The sequence below is a fragment of the Episyrphus balteatus genome, chromosome 3, assembly GCF_945859705.1.
Source record: "Episyrphus balteatus chromosome 3, idEpiBalt1.1, whole genome shotgun sequence".
NCBI classification, from domain to species: Eukaryota; Metazoa; Arthropoda; class Insecta; order Diptera; family Syrphidae; genus Episyrphus; species Episyrphus balteatus.
Genome location: NC_079136.1, coordinates 12,326,664 through 12,351,157, shown reverse-complemented (window position 1 = coordinate 12,351,157; position 24,494 = coordinate 12,326,664). Strand labels below are relative to the sequence as shown.

Sequence of the window (24,494 nt, the reverse complement as noted above, 5' to 3'; positions counted from 1 at the left end):
CTTGATTATGATTGATATCACAATAAAATGTGCAACTTATAATATCTACATCTTTCTCATTCAAGTATGTGAGACAGTTTATCTTCGATCTTGAAAAATTATCAAGTGAAATTTCGGGTTGTCACAAATTATAACATTTCTTCAATAAAATTTTTCCACTCAATTAAATTGCAAGTCACTTAAAAGTGCCGCACATTTTGACAGAAATATATCATACTGTCATAATTTGTAACGCGTTACGTTAACGTGGAAAGTCTTCACTCAATATGATTGATGTATGTAGCAGCAAAATTGATTTGACATCAAAATTTGTATGCTCGGCACAATGGTCATTTTTGTATTTACTTGCTCTCACCTATTCTCTGATTACGAATTGATTAATAATTGCTGAATTACACGTTGAATGATTTTTGTTGCGTGATGGAGAAGGTGGAGTTTGTGTTATTGCTTGTTAGTTTGCAATTGAATTAGTTCAATTTGAAACTATTATTAATTATTTAATTAATGGAATGAACCAAGTCGTTAATGTTGTTTTGATTTCTACAAATAAAATGTACTAAAATGTTGTTATGATATCTACACATATGTACATTTTCTGAGTGCAATCATTTAGAACGATTGCAAATTAAGTTGTTACATTGTAACAAATTGGATGTCGTAACTAAGAAAACTTCATGTTTTACTACAATAAATTACTAAATATACAAGCTAACAATCGATAAATATCTCCTAATTACAAGTTTTTTTGCTGACCTTTAATATGAATTATGATTTTTTTGGGAATTTGTAAATAACACGAAACGATAGTAAAATGAGTTTTCTAAAAGTAAGAACTTCTTAGAGTGCAAAATAAAAAACAACTACATGCGACCTAGTTGGTCATTTAATTTATTTTACTTGCATCAATGACAAAGAAATAACAAACATTTTTGTAGGTTTAGAAATCAGACAGACAGATAATGTTGCTGCATGTTTAAAATTTCAAATAGAGCTTGAATTCGGTTGACTTGAATGTATCACATCAGTGTATTCATACTAACTGCATAATGTACCACGTCCATAAAACAAATGTTGTTCCTATATAAATCGAAATACAAAGTTGCAAACAGATCATTCAGAAAAGACGATTAAGGGTGGTTTCGCCAAAAAAAAATCAGATATGGATAAGTAATTCCTTGGAATTTTATTCCAAAATGTTGCAATTTTTCTTGAATCGAATGTATCATTAAGTTATCATATCCTTTTATGGTAAAGGTGCCTTTACCACATTGAATGGAATGAAGAACACTACACGCGCAGAGCATAACTGTCTTTACTATTTTTACGAGATGTGTATCAATCACCATTGAGCATTTATTTAAGTTGATGCCGCTTAAGTGTGGTATTTACAACTTTGTAGAACAAGTCATTTCCAAAAAGGTTTGTCTGGTAAGATACTAAAATTTAGCTAATTTGCTTTGAATATTTTTTTCTTTAAAAAGACACCTGTCGAGATATTGACCTTAAAGACATTTTCTTAAGTTTTATTGATCATGAATCTTTTTTGGAATATATGTATGTAGGTATCCCAAAGCTGTTTGCAACTTCAATGACCTTTAAGAATTTATTTTATAATAACTATCAATCTTCTTTCTTATCAAACCTTTTTTTTTTTCTTTTTAAAATTAAAAGTATAAAATTAAATTAACATAAACTGAGTTAGAATTACTTTTTTTGTATCTTGTTAAGATTTTTTTCTTTGAATTTATGGTTTTATTTAATTAACGTAGTGATAAATTGTACACTGTCTCACTCGATAGTAGTAATTGTCAACCTTGTTTGCTTATCGCGTGTCTGGCTTAATATTTCTTGCATCTGTCATTAATTTGTTAATTTTTTTTTTTTTTTTTTTTTAAATTTAAATTTAACTGGAGCCATTTTATTAAACTGATAAAAATATTTATCGGTATTAAAAAACTTAACAATATTTTTATTTTACTGGTTTATCGAAATACGAGTAAGTTAAATTTTTTATATAAATTAAAACATTATAAATTTATACATCTGGCTTCAAAGTATGAATAACCTTTGAGTATTGCGACTTAAATTCAATGAACAAATGCAATAATGGGCATTCATTTCGAACATATTAATTGAAATTTGAAGTATCATCCTTGAAAAATTTATATTCTAAATGCATTTTTTTTAACTGGAACATCATCGTTAACTTATAAACTTCAAACGAGATCTTGAGCATTTGAAGGCTCTGAGTAGAGCACCGAGCAGGGTCTGAGATAAACCAGCTCGCTCTAAGTAGAGTATACTCAGACATTTCAGATTTAATGAACAAACCTTATCACGACAACCATTAAAAAATTTAAATTTTACAAAAGCAGAAAAAGTATTAACTCACATATTAAAAAAAAAAATACAAAAAGTGCAAAATTGAATATCTACAAAGGAGAATGGGCATTTTGGACGTTGAGCGGCAATAAAATTGGTATCAAATGAAAGAATTATAGCCCAGGAAAAACTTTTACTATGGACGTTTCGCTGTATTGCGTTAAAAATGCAAGATAATGCAGTATTAGTATTGTTAATGCATTGTTCAATGTATGAAGGAAAAACTGATTTATATTTTTATATGGAATATAAAATATGATGCTCTGTCATTTTCCCTGAGCATGAAGACATTAATCTTGAAAATCCGACCAATAGAACTCATAATATAAGATTTTTAAGACAACCATTTCAGGTTCGAAAGTTTTCAAACAATTCAAAGTAACAAAAAATTGAACAACAAAACTCTAAAAATAGGCTTGAATTTGTTGTTTTAAAATGCTTATAATTTGGGTTCTAGTGGTTGGATATTCAAGATAAAGGTCTTCAGACTCAGGGAAAATGACAGAAAATAATATTTGCACTTAAAATACACAATTGAGTTATAACATTGAGACATATATAAAGTGTTAAATGCAAAAATGCATTTTATCCGTTATTGAAATACGTCACAGGGATAAAACTTCTGCACAATATATGTAAACCTTAATTACATCAAATAATAACAAATTCATTACTGGCCGCGCAACGTCCACGTTTCATACAAACTTGCCCATTCTCCTTACTGCAGCAGCTCGTGAATCCAAATAAATTTGTATTTTTGTACTCGAAGGACATTCCTACTCGAAAAGGTGTGTACAGAAAACAAACAGAGATTTGTTTCGCAACCGGAACAAGTTTACTGGTAAAATGTACTGCAATCTGTTTCACAAATTAAGCCATAACAATTTTGAGGCACATAGAAATAAGTCCCGATTTTTTTTTTTTTTCTAAACTTACATATCTATAACAAAAATAAATTCAGGTACTCCAACGCTCCAATTTTGTTACACTTCTTGAAATGGAATATTTAAAATTGAAATTGTATTATATTATTGTATTGAAATTGTATTAATTTTTTAAAATCGCAAACCCATTTTAGAACCATCACTTGAATTAATAAACTTTATAAAACAATATAAAGTTTTAAGCTTCACTGTGTTTTCAAATTTGGTCTAAAATTTTATGACTGATGTTAGAACCATGTAGACAACAAACTTTGAAGTCATGGACATTTATTGTTCTTGGGCATATAGCACATTTTGTCGAGTACAACGATGTTGAGTGTCCTTTTTTGACGACAGCTAAACTGATGATGATGAGGACCAATTAGATTGCTTTAGAAGGCCTTCAAATGTTCAAACATAATACAACAAAAATAAAATGCACGACTGGGGTCGCACGTATTTGCTCTTATGCTCAAAGTAACTTTAATGTTAAAGCTTTTTATTCAAGAAAATTAGGAAAAATTTAATATTTTCAAGAAATTTCATAGGTAGTGTAAAAAAATAAAATAAAATTTAAATGATGTTTTAAAAAATCAAGTATGCCATTTTATTACTTGTATAAAAATGTATTTTTAGAAAAAAATTTTCGAAAATCGTAGGAGCGGTTTTTTAAAAAAATAATTTTTTGTATATAAAAAATTTCTAACATTTTTTTAAAAAAAAGTTGGTATGTCATTTTGAAGAAATAATTAATTTACATATAAAAACTAAATTTCAAAATTTTTCATTGATCCGTTTTCAAAAAATTGATTTTTCAAAAAAAAAATTTGAAATATATTTTAAAAATTCAAAAATGGGTTTTTTGAAATTTTTTTAAAATTTTAATATTACCTTTACTTAAACAATTTTGTATATAAATTTTCATTGAAATCGGGATATTGTCTGAAATAAAGATAATGTTGTATGATAGGTATTATTAATTAGGGTAAAAAAATTATTTTTTTTTTATTTGGCTCTAATAATAAAAGTTTCAATTTGGTCTCAATAGAATGTCATAAAACTCATTTCATAACAACTACCAAGTTAAATAATATTAATAAGGTATGTGGTGTTCTTAATTTTATTTGCTTTGGACTTAAGGGGGGAAATCCCTCTGGACGACACCTTTTTCAATATTTTTTTATGAAAAACTGAAAGCACTTATTGAAATTTGGAAAAAGACAAGATATTACTGACATTATTAAGTACTGAAAATTTTTTTTTTGAAATGAAAAAATAACAAAATGGCGGCTCTGGAGCCTTTCAAAGTTGACGCCTCTAGTTTACGCCGTGCAATGCACAGGTCCAGGAAATCATCTTAAATCAAAAAGGAAATTTTTTTCCGTTAGATGATATTAGTACGCATTGCATGAACCTAAATTCATTTTTTTTTAAATGAAAAATAAAAATTAGAAATCAAAAAAACGAAAAAAACCATTAATACAGTAAAATAAGGAGAAAAAAGGGGTAAATCTCGGAATGAATGTTAGTAGAAATTTTTTTTGCTCAATATCTTCCTTTTGCCATTCTATAACATATCTCAAAAGTCTAGAAAAATCTCATGTCCGCTTGTCGCGATTTCAACGACAAATCGCGAAATGGAGATTTTCAAAATTAGCAAAAATAGGCTATGGTATTATATACACATATGATACATGATTTCAAGGTATTTTTTAATGCTGATTCCAAAAAATCTAAAATTAAGACAATCTGACGTCTCTGGAAAAAGTTATACCTGTTTTTCATCTGTCAACTCATATTATTATAACAGTTGCAAACTTACTGCCGAAAAACCCTTAAAAGTTATGGTAGATGAACCAAATTTTGCATGAAGATTTTAGAATCCATTATTATTAAAAATCAAAACAATCCCTTACAAAAAATATATATACCTACGATATAATGGTATTTTTTGATGGAGGGGCAAATTTTAGAATATGCACTGAAGAAGAATCTTGTTCATCTTAGGAATAAGTGCAAATAAGCCAATTTTTTTCATTTTAATCTTTGTTTGGATATTCTTTAACTACCCTCAAAAATCTAAAAAAATCTCATGTCCGCAAGTCCTAATTTTCTTGGTTTGAAAATAAGGTGCAGATTTTAAAAAATTGGAAAACTACACTTCAGATATTTGTGTCAGATCAACATGAATAAGGTGCATTACTTTTCAGGGATGGTCAGGTTGACTTGTTTGTGAGTTTTGTTGGAATTAGTGTTAAAAAATACCTTTATATCATGTCGCTTATGTTGGTATACATATAAAAATTTAAACTTTTCTTATTAATTTTTTAAAATCTGCACCTTATTTTCAAACCAAGAAAATTAGGACTTGCGGACTGAGATTTTTTTAGATTTTTGAGGGTAGTTAAAGAATATCCAAACAAAGATTAAAATGAAAAAATTAGCCTATTTGCACTTATTCCTAAGATGAACAAGAATCTTCTTTAGTGCATATCCTAAAATTTGCCCCTCCATCAAAAAATACCATTATATCGTAGGTATATATATTTTTTGTAAGGGATTGTTTTGATTTTTAATAATAATGGATTCTAAAATCTTCATGCAAAATTTGATTCATCTACCATAACTTTTAAGGGTTTTTCAGCAGTAAGTTTGCAACTGTTATAATAATATGAGTTGACAGATGAAAAACAGGTATAACTTTTTCCAGAGACGTCAGATTGTCTTAATTTTAGATTTTTTGGAATCAGCATTAAAAAATACCTTGAAATCATGCATCATATGTGTATATAATACCATAGCCTATTTTTGCTAATTTTGAAAATCTCCATTTCGCGATTTGTCCTTGAAATCGCGACAAGCGGACATGAGATTGTTCTAGACTTTTGAGATATGTTATAGAATGGCAAAATTAAGATATTGAGCAAAAAAAATTTCTACTAACATTCATTCCGAGGTTAAACCCTTATTTAACTGGATTACATGTTTTTTTTACAAAGAAGTAGTTAAAAAAAATATTTACTGTACAAATTAGTCATTAGTTTTTGAGTTACATTGCACGGCGCGGAAAAAAACTAGTTTCGAAAAAAATGCGTTTAAAGTATTCGTTTTCGTACTATGGTAGGTTCGGAGCGCATTGGTTTCGGGACTATCTAGGCACTTTTGAGGCTTCATTTAAGGCTAAGACCACTGAAAATAGTTTCTTCGGTTGATAAATAAATTTATTACGCAAAAAAAAAAATAATGCAAAAATAAAAAATTCCAGAGGGATTTCCCCCCCTTAACTGATTCTTAATACCTACCAAACATCATCTGCTGCACTTAAAATAAAATTAAGTGAACTTGAAATTGTTCTCTAGTCTCCAAGTGACTAGACTAACTTTTTTTGTCTCTAACAAAAACAAAAAAAGTCGCACGGTTCAGAATGTAAAATTGAATCTTAATTGCTTTGAATCGTAAACTTCCTCCATGTCTGACAATTTGACTGGGTAAAACGAAATAAATCTCTAATTGCAACAGTTAGTCAAAATGTTAGCCAATTTTAGTATTCTGCTGAATTTAAATTGGATTTATTTGCATAAAGGTTAGTATCGCTGCAAAAAAATCTAACAATTTTTTGCCATTAAGGCGTGGTAGACTTGCATGTAACCTATCGGTTCTGCATCGAATTGGCTTATACTCCATAGTAAATTTTTAATGAATAAAATCAAAAATAGAATTGCGAATAACCACCATCGGCAACCAGAAAACCTAAACTTTATTTAAATTGTCAGACTTTAAAAGGCATGCAATTTTTGAACTTTTATTTTATTTTAATTGCGCGTTTGGGAGTTTAAAGTTTTTTAGTTTGTTGTAGGAGAGTGGTGCTAGTTTAGTTTTTACTTTTGATTCTTTCTATTTATATAATCATTTACGATTTATTCGCAAGAAATAGTGTATCAGGTGGGCAATTAAAATTATTTATTTAGGCAAAAAAGCAAATTTTACGGCACACAATTTTTCGGGTCTTTTCCTCACAAGTTTATATTTTTTTTAAAGATCATGTTTAAAGTGGTAACATTAAGACATTACTTCCGGTTCTGACACTATCAAGCATCAACATTTCAGCACAAAAGTCTGCAAATCCGTATATAAAACTGAAGACACAATCATTCTTAAGCCATCGCGGAATCAATAGGAAATTAAAACACGATTTACAGGCCTTGTACCCTGCAGAGCTTTTAACCTGCATCAAACACCATCTGGCATCATTTAGGTATAAACATAGATAGGAGGTGTGTTTATCTTTGGCTTTCAAGTGAATAGCTTAATTTATTTCCTTCAGACTGATAGAGTCGAAGAATATTATGGTTTAGAACGTGGCGTGGCGGCCGCATACATCTGTTCAAGGAGGCTAGACACGCCAACCTCCTTTCCTAAACACCAACCGTTCCAAACTACACCAAGTATAGACTTCTCACTCTCAAGTCACAGCCGGTCATTCAAACAGATAGAGTTTTATTGCCCATATATGAACGGTTATACGAGTATTGTATAGGTACTATAGGAGCAAGTATGGCTTTAGAGTTGTTTTAACACTCTTGAGCTCAATAGACAGCTTATTCCCTGTGACAGGGCTCAGAGTCTGTCTTTGGTTTTGTCTTTTCAATGATTTACATTTTCATTTTTCCTTTCCAATTTATTTACGGGTCGCTGCATTAAAGTAGAATTGACCACACTAAGGGGGAGTGAGCTCCATTAACATGTTTTGTGTGAGTCAAATTAAATCTACGACCTCGTTGTATGAATTTGCTCGGAAATCCGGTAAACTGAATCAACTGTGACAATACCAAACTTCCACTTTTAAGATTTATTGGTTAAAATTTCGATGAAATAACAAAAGAGAATTTTGCTTCTATAAAGCTTTACAGGAGCAAAAATAAAGCTTTTTAGAAGCAACATTGTTACAGTTGTACTTACCCGTTTGAAACCAATACATGACCTCTAAGAACAAGTCGAAACCAACGTTACTGACTGACCAGAGCCAGATGTAAAGTTACAAAGCAAATTCAATTGCAGTTGCGGATAGCTTCGAGGTCAGTCATTGATATGGTTTTTAAGATAAAGTCCCATGACTTGAGTTCTTTGACGAACAAAAAAAAAATCCTTTCAGCAAAATGATTGATGCAAGTCACATAGCAATAAAAAATGGGTTGAAAACAAAACGTCCGTCGTCGTGCATCGGTCGGCTCAAGTCAAACTTCGATTGTGACAATCAAAGGCAATTAGACTCAACTGCCACTTAGACATTAGACAATGAGTGTACCACGACAAAAGGCCCTCAAGTCATAACATTTCAGATTAGAGTTGATTGTGTCGAACCCAAATCCTCTGGAAGGAAACACCACCCCGGTATAATGCATACCACACGTTTTTGCTTCTATTTCGAACAGAAAATTGCCCGGTTATACTTAACGTTTAGTGGAAGTGTTACGTCACTTGTATTTGTATTGGACTAACTTCGTGGTTTGTTTTGTTGTGTTTTATTTATTTTTTTTGTATTCTGTCGCAAGTCGTGCATATTGTTTATTTATATTTTATAGTTTTTGCCTACACACAATTATTGTTGTTGACTGACCAACGACAACAACATTCGAAATACCATGCAACCGGAATGACCTCGAATTGTTTTGCATTGCTTTGGACTCAAGAATAAAGCTAATTGAATATCGACAAGAATTCAATTTGATAAATCTTATGTTTGTAGACAAAATGGACTCCTGCAAGTATATTTGACTGACAAGTCACTTTTTAATTAAATTTGATTTATGTTTGTATGCTGAACCGTTTCCTGTTGAACGGGAAAAAGATATTAAGACTAATGGATTTTCATAAAATATTTTATGAAATTCGAATAACAATATTATGGTTTAAGTACATACTAGAAATGTCAATATTTTTGTTTAAAAATTTATTTAACTTAGGTACCCTAAAAGTTACTTAGATATTTAATGTCAAACCGATATTATAATTTTGAAGCATATGTTCATATAAGGCAGTACAAGTATGGGTTTCGTGCAACAAAAAATCGAAATGGAAATCACGGCAAGGAAATATGGTATTTTCCTGGAGAAAGTTTTCAGGTATTGGAATAGAAGTTCTTCTATAATATTTTGCTGAAGGAAGAAATATCGGCCTGAATCCAAATAAGTTACTAAAAATGTTCTTCTTTGAAAGAACGAAAAATTGGTGCAGCTGTTGAGATTATCACAAAAGTTGGAAATCTTATGAGCACCTGCTGATATTCATTTTTTATTTCGAATACATTATTTAACAAAATTTAACAAATAACACTGGTCAACAAAATTTAACTTTTTTTTTGCCACAAGAACCCAAATATACTTTTCTAGTAGTTTTTGGGGTGCTGAATCCGAATCTGAAGTCAGAAAAATTTGATTGGCTTTCGTTTTTGAAATATTACCGTTAGAAAATGTCAAAAAACGTAATTTTGGCTGTTTTCGAGGTTCTGTTTTTATGTGGGGTAATTCATTATAAACAAATTTGTAATGGTTATTATACGAACAGATATTCTTCTTTCAAAAACTGTTTAAATTTTCCCGATATCTCTTTTATTGCTCGAGATATCTTTAGTTTCATTTAATAAGTCAAAGAGAAACTAAACTCAATCTAAAGTTTAAGTCACTGGCCACAGAATTTTTGCCTCAAGAATCAAAATATACTTTTCTGAAGGTTTTTGGGTTGCTGAACTCGAATCCACAATCAGAAAAATTCTATTAGCCTCCGTTCTTGAAATATAACCGCTATAAAAAAAACCCTTTTTTGCATTTTATAACGGTAATATTTTAAGAACGAAGGCTAATAGAATTTTTCTGATTGTGGATTCGAGTTCAGCAACCCAAAAACCTTCAGAAAAGTATATTTTGATTCTTGAGGCAAAAAATGTGTAATTTGGTTGGCCAGTGTTGTTTCTGATTCAAAGACCGCTACTTAAATTTTAAATATCTCGGGCAATAAAAGAGATATCGGAAAGATTTAAACATTTTTTGAATGAATAAAACTAGCTCTTATTGGCACCGTTACAAATTTATTCACAATTAATTACTCCACATAAAAACATAACCTCGAAAACAGCCAAAATTACGTTTTTTGACATTTTCTAACGGTAATATTTCAAAAACGAAGGCCAATCAAATTTTTATGACTTCAGATTCGGATTCAGCACATCAAAAACTACTAGAAAAGTATATTTTGGTTCTTGTGGCAAAAACCTTGTTGACCAGTGTAATAAAAATGTTGTGTTTATAGATTTTAAAAACAAGAATTTTTGCTTAAATAACACTTTCTGAGAGTTCTAGAGTACCTAAGTTCCCAAATCAGTATCAATCAATTTCTTCTCCCAAGTAGGTAAGGTACTAAGTTCTAGTACTTTCAATTTAGTACTAGTTAGAACTCGGTACTCCTCAAAATCAGTTAGTACCTGGCAGTTATACCAATCATTAGTATACTCAAATCAGTACCAAGTGATATCTTCTAACTAAGTACTAAGCCCTTGTTGTACCGTCAATTTGGTACCGTGTATTAGTTAAGACGGAAACAATTTTAGATCAGTTCTGAATTTCTAGACGTCCGATAAAATATCCACCTTCCAACTTCGAACAGAAATTGTGTTCAAAAAAAGGCACTGTTTACAAATACATAATAAAATAGACAATCTCAGCTGGCAGGAATGGTCACAACTCACAACCAAAAAAAGGACATAACATCGTTCTCAACTGAAATGGGAAGTAATTATAGCAAATACAAATATCTATGGAAATTACATTTCGGAGTGCAAATATTTCTAAGGAGGATCATAATTAGGCTTAATTATGGGATAAAAAATGCAGAATAACAGAAAATCAGTAAAGACCGTGTTTTCTAAAAAACGGTCTTTTTAATAAGTTAAATTTATTATGGTTTTATTGTCCTGCTGCCTAATTGACGAGATTTCGTGGCTACATTCAGATAATTGAATAACCCCTCGCCGTTGTTGGTTGATTGATTCTGATTCCAAGTATTGTCGACTTTTCTTCATTCTTAATAAATTCTTCGTATTGAGTTTTTATTGCTTCTCGGTTTTTAATCCTCATAAAATTTCTTTTAATTTTCTAAATAGTATTTTTCTTGTTTTTTTTTAAGTTTTATTTAATTAATTTGATCAAATTTGTTTTCTTAGTTTGGTTGGATAATGTTCAATACGAATAAAGTCTAAGTAGAAACCTTAATGGAAATGGAGTGCTTTTGCAAGATTACGAAAACGACAAATATGATTTTTTGAAATGTTGCATCGAAACACTTGAATAATTCAGCTATAAGAAGGTATTTTAATTTATTTTGGGAAACCCTTAAAAAGATAATGATAAAACTATCACTTTGAGATTCCAAACATTTTTTTTTCAAACTTCATGAACCTCACAGTTAGAAAAATTTGATTCGTATAAGTTCTAAGGACCTCGTTTTGAACTAAGATCACGTTTTATAAAAATAATGTGAACTACTAACTTCTTTAAGCACCGATTACCAGAGCTAGTACATGGGTCCAGTTAGAAATTGGCCATTAAAATCTTAAAATGTTTTTATATGAAACTAAAATTTAATCATATTTAAATATAATAATCATTTTTAGGTATCAACAAAAAAAAAACCGACTTATGGTTTTTCTAATAGTTCCTATTGCCAGAACTGAACGAAATTGAAATGGGACCAGCTTTCCAATACAAAAAGAATTATCAAAATTGGTTCACTCCGTAAAAAGTTATGAGGTAACAAACATAAAAAAAAAAATATACAGAAGAATTGAATACCTACTCCTTTTTGGAAGTCGGTACAAATAGTCTTCCGTTTTAACAACAAAGAAAAAAAACTTGGAAAATGTCAATTTTTTAACCAAATCGATTGGAGTAATCAACAAAACAACAACATACATCACAAACGTAACCAACATAATAAAATCATGCTAAACTTCCTTCACAATGTTATATGGATAATGATATTAAAATTTCGAAATAAGTACGAAATTAATATGATAAATGACTTCTGGAAAAAAAAAATTAAAAAAAAAATATCATTAATATGCGTTTACTAATAGCCTTTCATTCATTGTTTAAATATTACATTATTATATATTTTGACTCCACACATGAGATTATTATACGAAAAACTTGCAATGATACAATAAGGCTATAATACAAATACAACGGTGTTATCTGACATCAAAATTAATGATACATGCTGCTAAATCATTTAGTTAAACAATGATTGCGTTTAGGCTACTATAAGTTTGCACGCCTTTAGCAAATAAACAAACGCAAAGATATAGTGAAACATGCAATATCATATTTTTGGTCTACTACCTTTATGTGAAACATAACTTGCCACCAAACCACAACCCACACTAGCCACTCATATTAGTTTATGAAGTCATTTCAATCGTGCAAGCTTATCGTTCCACCAGCTACTAATTGAATAATGATAGGTTAACAATATTATGTTGATTACATTTTAATTGTATAATTCATGTTTGCATCGAAAAATTTTTGGTTAGAAAATCCTTGGGGAGAATATACCAATACTATTCTTTCAATGAAGAATCATAGTCTTCTCTCTGAAATGATGGGCAGTCTAAATCAGTATTGTTCTGAAGATGGCTTCATTCATCAGAAATTTGGTGTTTCTTTTGGTTTTCCTGCATTCTTCAAAAAGTCATGCAGAAGATCAAATTCTTGGATCAAACAATAACCGTGATTTACTTGTTCAATGTTCATACAAGTTCGTTAAGAAATACTTCTTCTCAGGTGAAGCTTTATCAGGATCAGTTCTAGCTGTCAGTCTAACATCAGCTTCGTTAAATCTTCAAAATCAAATGTTACAAGCATTTCAATTGGATAAAGATATCTCTTGGTCCATAGTTATCAGATATCCACGAAATTCTGCAACAAAACAAACTCAATTCGTTCTCCACGAAAAACCTCAGTCATATTTTGTCGTCCTCGAAAATCTAGATGACGAAGATATGATTGACATCTTCGAAGACTGGAAATCTATGCCAAATTGGAATCCTTTGGCACAGTTTGTTGTAATGCTAGTTAGCATTGAAGAAACCGAAGATGAAATGACTGAGTTAATGGTCGATACCATGTTGATGTTTATGACTAAGAAAATCTTCAATATTAACATTATTGCTCAGACTGAAGAAGATGGACATATTTATTCGAAAACAGCTTTTCCCTATGAACCTGAGAATAATTGTGGAAAACGAATTATTGCATTTAAAACTTTGGACATCTGTCAATATGAAGATGATGATGTTGATTTGGGATTGATTAAATCAGAACAACTAAGTCGGGGATTGTTTTTGGATAAAATTCCTAAGGATTTAAGTGGATGTCCTTTGGTGGCATATTCCAGATCCTGGGAGCCTTATATGTTTGTCGAAGATGGTCAAATAAAAGGAATCGAATGGATGTTAGTGCAGACTATTGCCGAAAGTTTACATATCGATATAAATATTTTGATACAAAACAAGACTTTGTATCATATTTTTCAAGGCTTAATCGATGGGTGAGACAAAATTCATGTTTTCAAAGTAAATTTAATTTTATGGTTATCATTAGTACAAGTTGCAATTCCTAATATCGCCAAATACCCATTTGAGTCAATATTGGCCATTAAAGCAAATAAAATATGTTCTCATTGGAGCTACTGATTAAAAAAATTAAATTTCAAGACTAAGCCTCCGTCGCATAAGATAACATTTTTTTTATGGACAATTTTGCATAATTAATATTAATTTAGTGCTAGTAAACATATAGGAAAAATTGTAATCAGTTTTGCAACAAAGTAAGATAATTTAAACATTAATGGTTACAATTATTGCCAACAACTTTATTTTGTAGACATTTTCTTAAGCTTATCTTGTGCATGAAGATATATATTTCATTGATTGGAATTGGTCTTTTTGTTAATAAATTTATCTCTATGAAGTATAGTTATCATATGTGTGGTATATTTTGTATTTTTACACTGTCAAACTCATTTAATTGATTTCAACATATGTGTGGTTGCAGAGATACGAAAGTGTAAGAGATTGATAAATGAAGTGGTGACTGAAATTGCCTTAGGCAGGACTTTTAGTTTCAAAATAAAAAATATTTATTATTTATGTGAAGGTTAATGAAAAATGAAAGTCTTTTTCTTTGTTATGTCAAACTCGAAATACCTATAAGTTAAAGAAAGGTTACTCTAGTCTTATCTCCTTTCGATTTGAAATTATAATAAATTTATTTGCGGAATTGCGTTACTCTAACACCTGGCAGATATTTTGTTTCATAAAATGTTAATATATGCAGTTGGGACAGATATCAGTTATAATTTCAGTATTTTTTTTTTTATTTTGTCACATTTATCCAATTTTGTAGGAATTAAGTGAAATATAATGAAAAGTCTGGTTCGCAGACTATCACTTTGGTTTTGCCTTTCTCGACTCCGAAGGGAATAATGACTGTTTTCACCTGGGCGAATTGAATTGCTGAATCTTGCCTAGTTCGTTCATCGGCAAATTTGTCTCCTTGAATTTCAAGAGGCTTCATACTAGGGTGATATCAAAATTTGCTCATATCCACAACATGAGTTAATATGAGTTACGTCCATCAGATATTTTCTCAGCTCGAAAAAAAAAAGCAATGACAATTTATCATCTCTACTATTCTTATTTCCATGAAAATGATTGGGATCGGGTCAAAATTCTGGCTTCAAAATTCTGCTTTTCAAAATTCTGCTTTTTTAAAGAAAATTCTGTTTTTCAAAATTCTGCTTTTTTTCTATTCTGCTTTTCAAAATTCTGCTTTTTAAAATTCTGCTTTTCAAAATTCTTCCAGCATTATACTTGAACAAAAAAATTCTGCCAATTCTGTTTTTTTTTTTATAGCATATGCGCTGACTAAAGAAAAATACACCTCATTAATGTAATTCAACATTGGAACTTTCCTAAATTTTTTTGTTTAAGTGTCGCAAATATTTTTTAAAATGCATAGACTGACTTTCTTTCAAATAAAATGTATAACTTATTGGAACCGATGTTGTTTGATACAAGATATTCCTTTTCTTATTCAAATTTTTGAATATTCATCTTTATTTGACAAATTAAAAAATTTTGAATTATTTTCGGAAATGTTTAGTATTCAAAACCTTTTTCTGAATATTTTCAAATTTATTCGTTTATAAAACAAAAATTAATATACATTCAAAGAATGCAAATTATGTAGGTAAGTAATCAAATAAACAGATAATTTTTCAAGAAGATGATTTTACAGAATTTTGCAAAAAATTAAAAAAGGGTTTGGAAAATGTTAAAAAGACCGCGCTTTTGAACATTTTCCAAAAGCAGAATTTTGAAAAGCAGAATTTTGAAAGCAGAATTTTGTAAAGCAGAATTTTTAAAGCAGAATTTTGACAAAAGAATTTTGACCCCGGCAGAATTTTGACCCCAACCCAAATGATTTCTGACTATTTGAAACAAATTTTTAAAGCGAAAAATCAACTAAACTAAAAATTAGAGATGAGCAAAAAATCACGACCTGTGATTTTCAACCTGTGATTGAAAAATCACAATCACTACCTGTGAACAGTCTTCAAATAACCTGTGATTACCTTAACCGTGAATTGGATATTCACTTTTTGCTTTACAGTTCGCAAATTTTTTTGTTAAAAGTTAATTAAAGTGCATTTGCGGGTTCAAAACAATTCCCTTTTATACTAGAACTGTTATAAAAAGTTATTTTTCTAAAATCACAAGTAAAAAGTCATTTTCAATGCATTTTCGTGAATTCCGCGTAAAATAATTCACGTTTACACTTGACCTGTTTCAAAAATTTATTTTTCCAATATCACAGGTCAAAAGTCATTTTCAATGCGTTTTCGTGAATTCCGCGTAAAATAATTCACGTTACACAAGTGCATTGGAAATTCAAATTATAACCTGCGATTTTTCAAAACAGCTATTGCAACAGTTCTTTATTAAAAGTGAATTGGTTCGACTGAAATTCACGCAATTGCTTTGGATTTTTTTTTGAACTGTGATTTTTCCCTAAACAACTTTTTAACAGTTCTTTATTAAACGTGAACTGGTTTGACTGGAATTCACGCATTTGCTTTCCAATTATTTTTAACCTGTGATTTTTCCCAAAGCAACTTTTGCAATAATTCTTTTGTAAACGTGAATTGTTTTGACCGGAATTCACGCAAATGTTAAGGATTTTTTTTAAACCCGTGATTTTGTTCAAAATAACTTTTACACCAATTCTTATGGAAACGTGAATTTAAAGCGGAATTCACGAAAATGCATTGAAAATTACTTTTGACCTTTGATTTTGGAAGTAAATAGCTTTTGCAACAGTTCTTGTGTAAACGTGAATTGTTTTTATCGGAATTTACACAAGTGCATTGGAAATTATAACCTGTGATTTTTCCCAAAACAACTTTTCAACAGTTCTTGTGTAAATGTAAATTGTTTTTTTTTTTACCGGAATTCACGCAAGTTCGGTAAAATTAATGTTTTGTTTACCCCTGTGCGGTTCATAGTCCGGGAGGTTTATGTTTTTAATAGTCCGGGCGGCCAGTTGTAAAATTGAATCGGTGTATAGATATAGTCCGGGGGTATATACAGGACAAATGTAACACTTCGTTACAATTGAATAAATTCTCACTCGTAGCGAGAATTTATTTCACTTCAAAAAGTGGAATAGATTCTCACTTAATGTGGAATAAATTACCATGTGAAGCAGATTCCCGTGGAATTATTTCCCTGCACCGAAAAGGTGTAAGGCTCTTGTGTTTTTGACCAATCTGATTTTTTAATTAGCTGGATGAAATCTTCTCAGATGAAGCTTTATAGTAGACCTTTTTGAACGAGAAACGAGAACGGGTAGTTATTCTGTATTACAAAATTCTGTATGACCAAAATTCTGTATCTGAATCAAAAATTCTGTATGAGCATAATTCTGTATTCCATTATTCTGCTTTTCTATTATTCTGTATTTCAAAATTCTGTTAATCCAAAATTCTATTTTTCAAAATTCTGCAAATCCATTATTCTGCTTTTTGGAATTCTGCCCGTTGCCCGTTGAACAATTTGTATTCAATTAACAAATTTAGTATAACAGTGTATAAAAGACCCTACAAAAAAGAAAAAACAAATAAAAAATGATGACATTTTTGAAAATTCGTGTCTAAATATTACTGTTGAAACACAATGCAGCATCAAAGCTGGAGCCGTACCTGGAGTCGGAAAAGCTGTCACAACTTGTTGTACGTTTCACAGAAAGTACGCACACAATATTTCGTACGGATTTTTGATGTTATTTGGTATATTTGTAGTTTACAACAACATCAAATTTCTCAGAAAATATTTTTTCGTATCCTTTTATTTCCTATTAAACTATTTTTATCTTTTTTTTTATTAAAACACTCTTAATAAAAATATAATCACCAAGTTATTTACGTTAATAATGAAGTTGGTCAACTCTTCCGACTCCGGCTTCGATTCCACTTGCGTCGCGTTGTCAAAACAATTTTTCTTTTACCATTTACAGAATTTTTGAATATAGAATTTTGAAACCCAGATTTTTGTGTTTACAAAATGTTAGAATACAAAATTTTGAATTTACAGAATTTTTAAATATAGAATTTTGGAATCCGAATTTTGGCACAAACAGAATTTTGACCCGAAAATCGAGGATATTTGAAACATACCAAAAAGTATACTTCTTTAAAACAATTTTATTTTAATAGTAAAATCCAATTGCTTTTATTTTTTTGCATTCTCTTCTAGTAAAATCGATATTGTTATCGGTGGAATTGATGAAGACCCAAATATGAGCCAATTCGTCTCAGCAAGTGTTCCATACTTACAAGATGACTTAACCTGGTGTGTGTCCAAAGCAAGGAAGACCCTTCATTGGTTAAATTTCGTTCAAGTTTTCAGTCCAGAAACTTATGCCACATACTTTAGTTTCATCATTTGTAATGCCATTGCAATCTATGTGATTCAAAAAAGTCCTACAATTCGAACAAAACTGTGCAATAGCTTTTTTGGTCTACTTTTTATTTTGATCGGAATTGCTTTAAGTCAAGGACCTCCAGCAGTTTATCTTAAATTAAGTCTACGTATTTGCATTATGATGGCACTTGCAGCTAGTGTTATCCTAGGAAGTACTTATAATTCTTTCCTTGTAAGTTCCCTCACAAGTCCAAATACATTGCCACAAATTAAGAAGACGACTCAAATTGTAGACCATAAAATGTCGGTTGCTGGAAGTGTGGAAATCATACGGCACTTGGATAAAGATGGAAGTGTAAGTTCAAATTTGTTCCCTAAAAAAAATATGCCTAAAAGAACTTTCTTTATTTTAAAGATTTTCAAATACATTCGTCATCAATTCCATATGTGCTACGACATAGAACAATGTTTGCAGAAAGCTGCAAAGGATGAAACTTTCGCAGTTGCAATTTCTCGTCAATATTCTATTCATAATCCCCGAATACCAAGAGATAATCTTTATTGCTTCGGTCGTGACGAACATATTTATACTTACTTGGTGACCATGCTGATGCCGAAAAAGTTCCATCTTTTTCATCAAATAAATCCAATAATTCAATACATCATTGAATCAGGTCACTTGCTAAAGTGGACCAGAGATTTGGAGCAGCAAAGAATGTTAAAAGCTCAACGTATTTTGGATGATAATCAAATCATGAAACTAGAAGTTAGTCAAATTTTGGGAATACTTGCATGTACTTTGATATTTTTAGGAATTTCTTTGATAGTATTTGGTTTGGAGAAATTAGTGTATCGAATGGTTAAACGTGGTACCAGAGTTATAATTGTTAAGGAGTTACACAAACATTTTTCAAAAGCACTTTAATGTTTTCAGTAATAAAAATTAAAATACCCTTTTTTGCTGAACATCTAACATTTAAATCAATTTTTTACTTTTAATGTTACTACACGAAATCGATGGTCCTTAACAGTTTTTTTTAAGTAATAAATTAGTAAAATAATAAATTTTAATAATTGATTTTAAACAGTTTTATGGTATTAGAATTTTTTCATAACGCAAATCTTCATTATTTTTGGCGAAAGATGAAATAAAAAATACGTTACTTTTCCATTTGAATTTGGTTTAAACAATATAAATGTTTAAAATTGTAGGTAAAGTAGTTTATGTAAACGATAAAATAATTGTTGCATACTATTTGGCTACTCTAAATGAGTCTCATTGATCGCTGCTGAGTGTTTTGAATTTTATGAATTTATTTCGGTTATGTATTTGTAAATCCTTTAAACCTTCTACACAACAACGGATGCATTCCGACGGGTAAGAATCAGGGGCGGATCCAGGATTTTTTTCTGGGGGGGGCACAAGGGACGGATTGGCAAAAAAAAAAAACAGCAATAACAGTTAGAAATAAAGTGAAGTACCATACGACTGACTAACAAGCAGAAAATTTTAACGACCCACAGTGGTCTAAAACCTGGCCAAAAATATTTAGGCACATTTCCCACATCAAATAGGTACCAAATGACCAAAAAGTTATTCGGAAGGAAAAATTTTCATTTTCTTGTTACAGTAAAAGCCACTTAAGTGCTAACCCTCTTACTCCTGGATTAGCCGGAAGAAAAAAAAATATAAAAAATCAGAAAATGCACGTACAATTCTGTGCTATATTAAAGTTAGTAATCTATTCTTTATTTAATTTTTTGACTTAAGTTGTTTCAAAAAATAGTTTTTGAGAAATTAAGTTTTAAAGATGAAATTTTGAAAAAATAATGTTTACGTTTTTTAATTGATTTTGTATAAAATTTTGCAATATTATGGACATAATTATACCATTAGTTAATGACCTAGTAGTTTTTAGTCAAATACTAAAGACTTCATTCTAATAAATATTAAAGTTCCTAAGAATAACAAAAAAAACTGAATCATACTTTTTTGCCGGGAAACCCAGTTTTGTTTTTTTTTATTTGCATTAACCTTTTGTAACCCAAGGTCGTAAATTTAAAAATTAATAAGTCAATCGATTGGCCTTTATCTTTAATAAAAAACGTATTTTTTAAAAATTCAATAAAGTCATTATTTACTTAGTTATTTCGATATTTTGGGAGTAAAAAAAAAGTTTAAATAATTTATTTTTATATAAAAATGCAAAAATTCAAGCCAAAAACTTTCTAATATTAATTTTTAGGCACTTTCCTAAAATCCAAAAATAAAACCCCGTGGGGTTTACTAACAAAAACTATTTTTTTTCTGAATTTCGTTGTTTTTACACAAATTTGCTTATTTTCAAAAAAAGCCCAACTTTCAACATTAACTGTCAATTAAAAACTATTGGTGCTATTTATTAGAAATTTGAAGTACTATTTCGATAAAGCAATACTTAAAGATTATAATATTAGAAGCTTCAAAAGAAAAAAAATAAATTGTTTGTAGAGCTTTTATGCCATCTTTTTCGGTTTATTACAGAAATGTCACATTGGGCTACAAGGGGTTAAATTGTTTTATACCTCAAGAATATTGTGTTGAAATTGTAGGTCTCTTGGAGCCAAATTGACCAAGTTATGAGTATTTTAATACTTCCCTTAGGAACGTTTTAGTCTTTTAGTCCAGAGTTCAAAACTTTAAATCGTTATCCCCACAACTAATGTTTTTAACGCCGGTGCTCCTCATAACTTCAAAACTACTGCACCGATTCTTTTGAAATTTGGAACACTATTTTTTTTTACATATTTTTAGAGGTATCCCTGGAGAAATTTTCTCAATAAAATAATATTTATAAAAATCTAGAAGTAAGGGTCGCTTTTGAGGAGTTTTTTTTTTTCAAGGGGTCTTTATTTTCGGGGTGCAAACTTGAGCAAACTTCTGAAATGCAAGTTTGTTCTACATATCCAGCAGTTCTATAATATATGGTTTATGCAATTTTGTGACGTGTTCCGCTATTTTAAAAACACTAATGTTAAAAAAAAAAACAACGAAAAAAGTGCAAATTTTTTAACCCCTCTGTATGAAAAAATAGAGTTGCATATACCTACAATTATTTTTTTTATATCATTCAATGTCATTCGATGTCCATATCAAAATTTTTCACCAAAATCACTTTGAAAATTCACTTTTTTCTTAAATCGAAAAAAAATTCGTGTGTACCCAACAAATAGCCGTTTATTTATTTGTGAGGTGGAGCTTTTCATGGGAAAGGGATGCAACAATCAACAAAATTCGCATTTTCAGCCAGAAATAGACAAGAGTTTCACTCAAGTTCTTTCTGTTATTATTCATATATTTTTAAAACTCTTATAGTTTGATTTCCTTTAAGTATGAACTTTAAGTTCTGGGGGGGGCACGTGCCCCCGTGCCCCCCCCCTGGATCCGCCTATGGTAAGAATGAACACCTCATTACGTCGTACGTATATAAAAATGTTAATAACAATAGTTTTACAACTCCTAGAGCCTTATAATTAATAATAATAAATCAATGCGTTCAGAGATACAGATGGAAATTCTTAGCAAAACTGCATCAGAAAATGATTTTCCAAAAAAATGCGACATATAATGAGGTAGGTATATTCATTCTTAAATGTCGATTTGCAGCTTCTGTGTAATCAATCGATTATTCAAAAATCAATGAATCCAATATATTATTGATTGGTTATTGCCACCTGAATTTGTTTTGTAAAGTAGCACGAAAATGTTATTGTTGTTATTTTGTTTTGCCTCCAATTTTTTTCCCGTAAGTAAAACTCAATAGTTTTTTTGCGATATATGTTAATTCACCGGTAGGTATTCGATAAGCATAGTATTTTTTGTATATTCTTAAAGGGTAATGGGTTTTAGCTGGACGCACTCATTTCATCAAATACAGGGTGATTCAGTTGGAATGTGCTAAAATGCTAGAGCTTGTAGGTTTTGTGCGAGATAAGAAAAAAAATTTTAGTCCTATTTTGTAAAAAATTTACTTAATAGTTACCTACATATGAAAAAAAAATTAAAAATCAAAGTGTAACCGTTGATACAATAACGTGCTTTGTGAAGCAAAAACCTCATATTTTATCTTCTTTTTAAATAAATCTGTTTTATGAAAAAGTTTTTGAAAAAAATGAAGAAGTAATATAATTTGTTTTTAATTTATGCACCAATTTTGATTTTAAAATGCAATCCTTCATTTTTCAATAACTAGACCTAAAAATCATGCAAAAATGTCTTTTCATTTCCGATAAATTAAAAAAAAAAATCAAAACTACTATTTTCTAATAAATCCATTTATTTTTGGTTGTTACGTGACTGTACTTATTGGTATATTAATTTATGAAACATTTACTTTTCTTCTATTATGTTTTTATTTTTCAGAGCCTCAGACTTAGCCTGAATTTATCCTTTTTTCAATGATGACGCCTGAAAACTGACTTTTCTCTTATGTAGGTACTATGTAGGTACTATGTCTGGAAGGTCACACAAAATTATAAGGACCAACTACTGACATCCACTTTTTGAAATGACTTTACCTTAACTTTGTTCAATATTTATTTAAAATTCAATTAAGCGTATTTTGCATCCCAGTACAACTTTAAGAAATTATGCTCATAAGTCAGTTTCCGCACAATTCGAAATCCATGAAATTTTTAGAACTTTTAGGTGAGAATTTATCCACGTTGTTGTCCATCAATAAGAATTAAAATAAATGAATTGGGGAAATGCGCCAAATTGTTTTTTTTTTTTTATCTTAAACTTTAAAAACATTATTTGAATGTACCAAAATTAAATTTTATTTGATTTCTTTAAAATTACATCTATTTTTTTTTTGTTTTTGTTTATATAAAGTTTCCAACAATTAAGGCCCATTTCTTTCACTCGGAGTTGAATGTAACTTGAGAATTTTTAATATAAAAATTCTCAAGTTATGTTCAACTTCGAGTGAAAAAAATGGCCCTACATCATCTAAAATGATAAGCCATCCAATTTTGTATTAATACTTATCAATTTAATGACAGCTGACAACATTTTGTCTTACTCACCTACGCATCTGGCAATTCACCATCTTTATTTTTTAGCCTTATTACAATGACGTATGTTCTTTAAATAAGTAGATTAAATAAGTAGAATAATATGACCACCACCCCTCTATCTTTTTGACCAGCAATAGGTTGCTGAAATCGAGTGCTTGCTATTATGAAACTTTTACTTGCTTCAAAGTCTATTGACCGGGATCCACTTCTTTTCGACGGAATGAAATTTGAACATAATATTTCCAGCCATCACTTAACTATTTAGTAAAAAATTTACTAAACATATAATATAATTTTTTTTATTCATAATCGATAATCGACTTCAAGCTTAATAACTTCCATAAAAAGTATATCCAAAATTTTCTTTACTAGAAATACCAAATAGACCATTATATTAAATTTTAACATCCTCCATAACATCACTGCATTTCAAAAACGTGCAAAATTATTTTTGACAGGTATAATCAATTGAAACGTAAAAAGTTAGAGTTCGTATAGGATTTCACACGTACAACGTGTTTTAATGTTAATGTTTTGATACATTTTAAATAATGAACGCAACGTAATAAAAACTAAAAACTATCAACTACATGTGTACAATAAACAACAAATTTTTTCAGTGGTGTAAGAAATTAAAATAATTTAGGTACACTCTGGCGTATAGGTACTATTTTGTTTTGTTTTTATTTGTTCATGAATAAAATACAAAAAAAATGCATTTGGTTGTTAGAAATATCATTATATTGTTTCAGTAAGAAGATGTCATTTTTGTAAACCTAATATAGCCCGATAAAAATAAAAACAAAATCTGTTAATGCACTGACCTCACGTTGTATAAATTCAACTGTCTAGCTCCACAATGTCAAAAATGCAATTTTTTCAGTAATTCAATTTGGAATTGTTGCCGACAACGAATCTTTTCTTTGTTTTAGATTTTTGTTACGCTTCAAGGAAATTTGCTATTTCGACCATTTTAATTGACACTAAAAGCATGAACTCAGTTTTGATCACAAGATGATCAATTTGGGTAAGCGGTCGTTTGATTTCTTGTGCCAGTGGAGTGATGCTTCCTTTCAATATGACTATTGTCATTATCA

General features: G+C 29.9%; 1 protein-coding gene across 1 annotated transcript; it reads left to right on the top strand.

The window, feature by feature from the left end:
* The first annotated feature begins 12,987 nt into the window (after positions 1 to 12,987).
* On the top strand, positions 12,988 to 19,424 carry LOC129913457 (uncharacterized). Its single transcript, XM_055992147.1, has 3 exons — positions 12,988 to 13,904; positions 18,172 to 18,694; positions 18,755 to 19,424. Exons 1-3 carry the CDS (start codon positions 12,988 to 12,990, stop codon positions 19,262 to 19,264), a joined length of 1,950 nt encoding a protein of 649 aa, XP_055848122.1. The 3' UTR covers positions 19,265 to 19,424.
* Positions 19,425 to 24,494: the final 5,070 nt, after the last annotated feature.

Bases quoted from the DNA above. Each gene is read 5' to 3' on its own strand.
- LOC129913457 (XM_055992147.1), top strand. From the start codon at position 12,988: ATGGCTTCATTCATCAGAAATTTGGTGTTTCTTTTGGTTTTCCTGCAT. The intron at 13,905-18,171 runs GTGAGACAAAAT...ATTCTCTTCTAG, and splicing joins TTTCAAGGCTTAATCGATGG to TAAAATCGATATTGTTATCG. The intron at 18,695-18,754 runs GTAAGTTCAAAT...TTTATTTTAAAG, and splicing joins ACTTGGATAAAGATGGAAGT to ATTTTCAAATACATTCGTCA.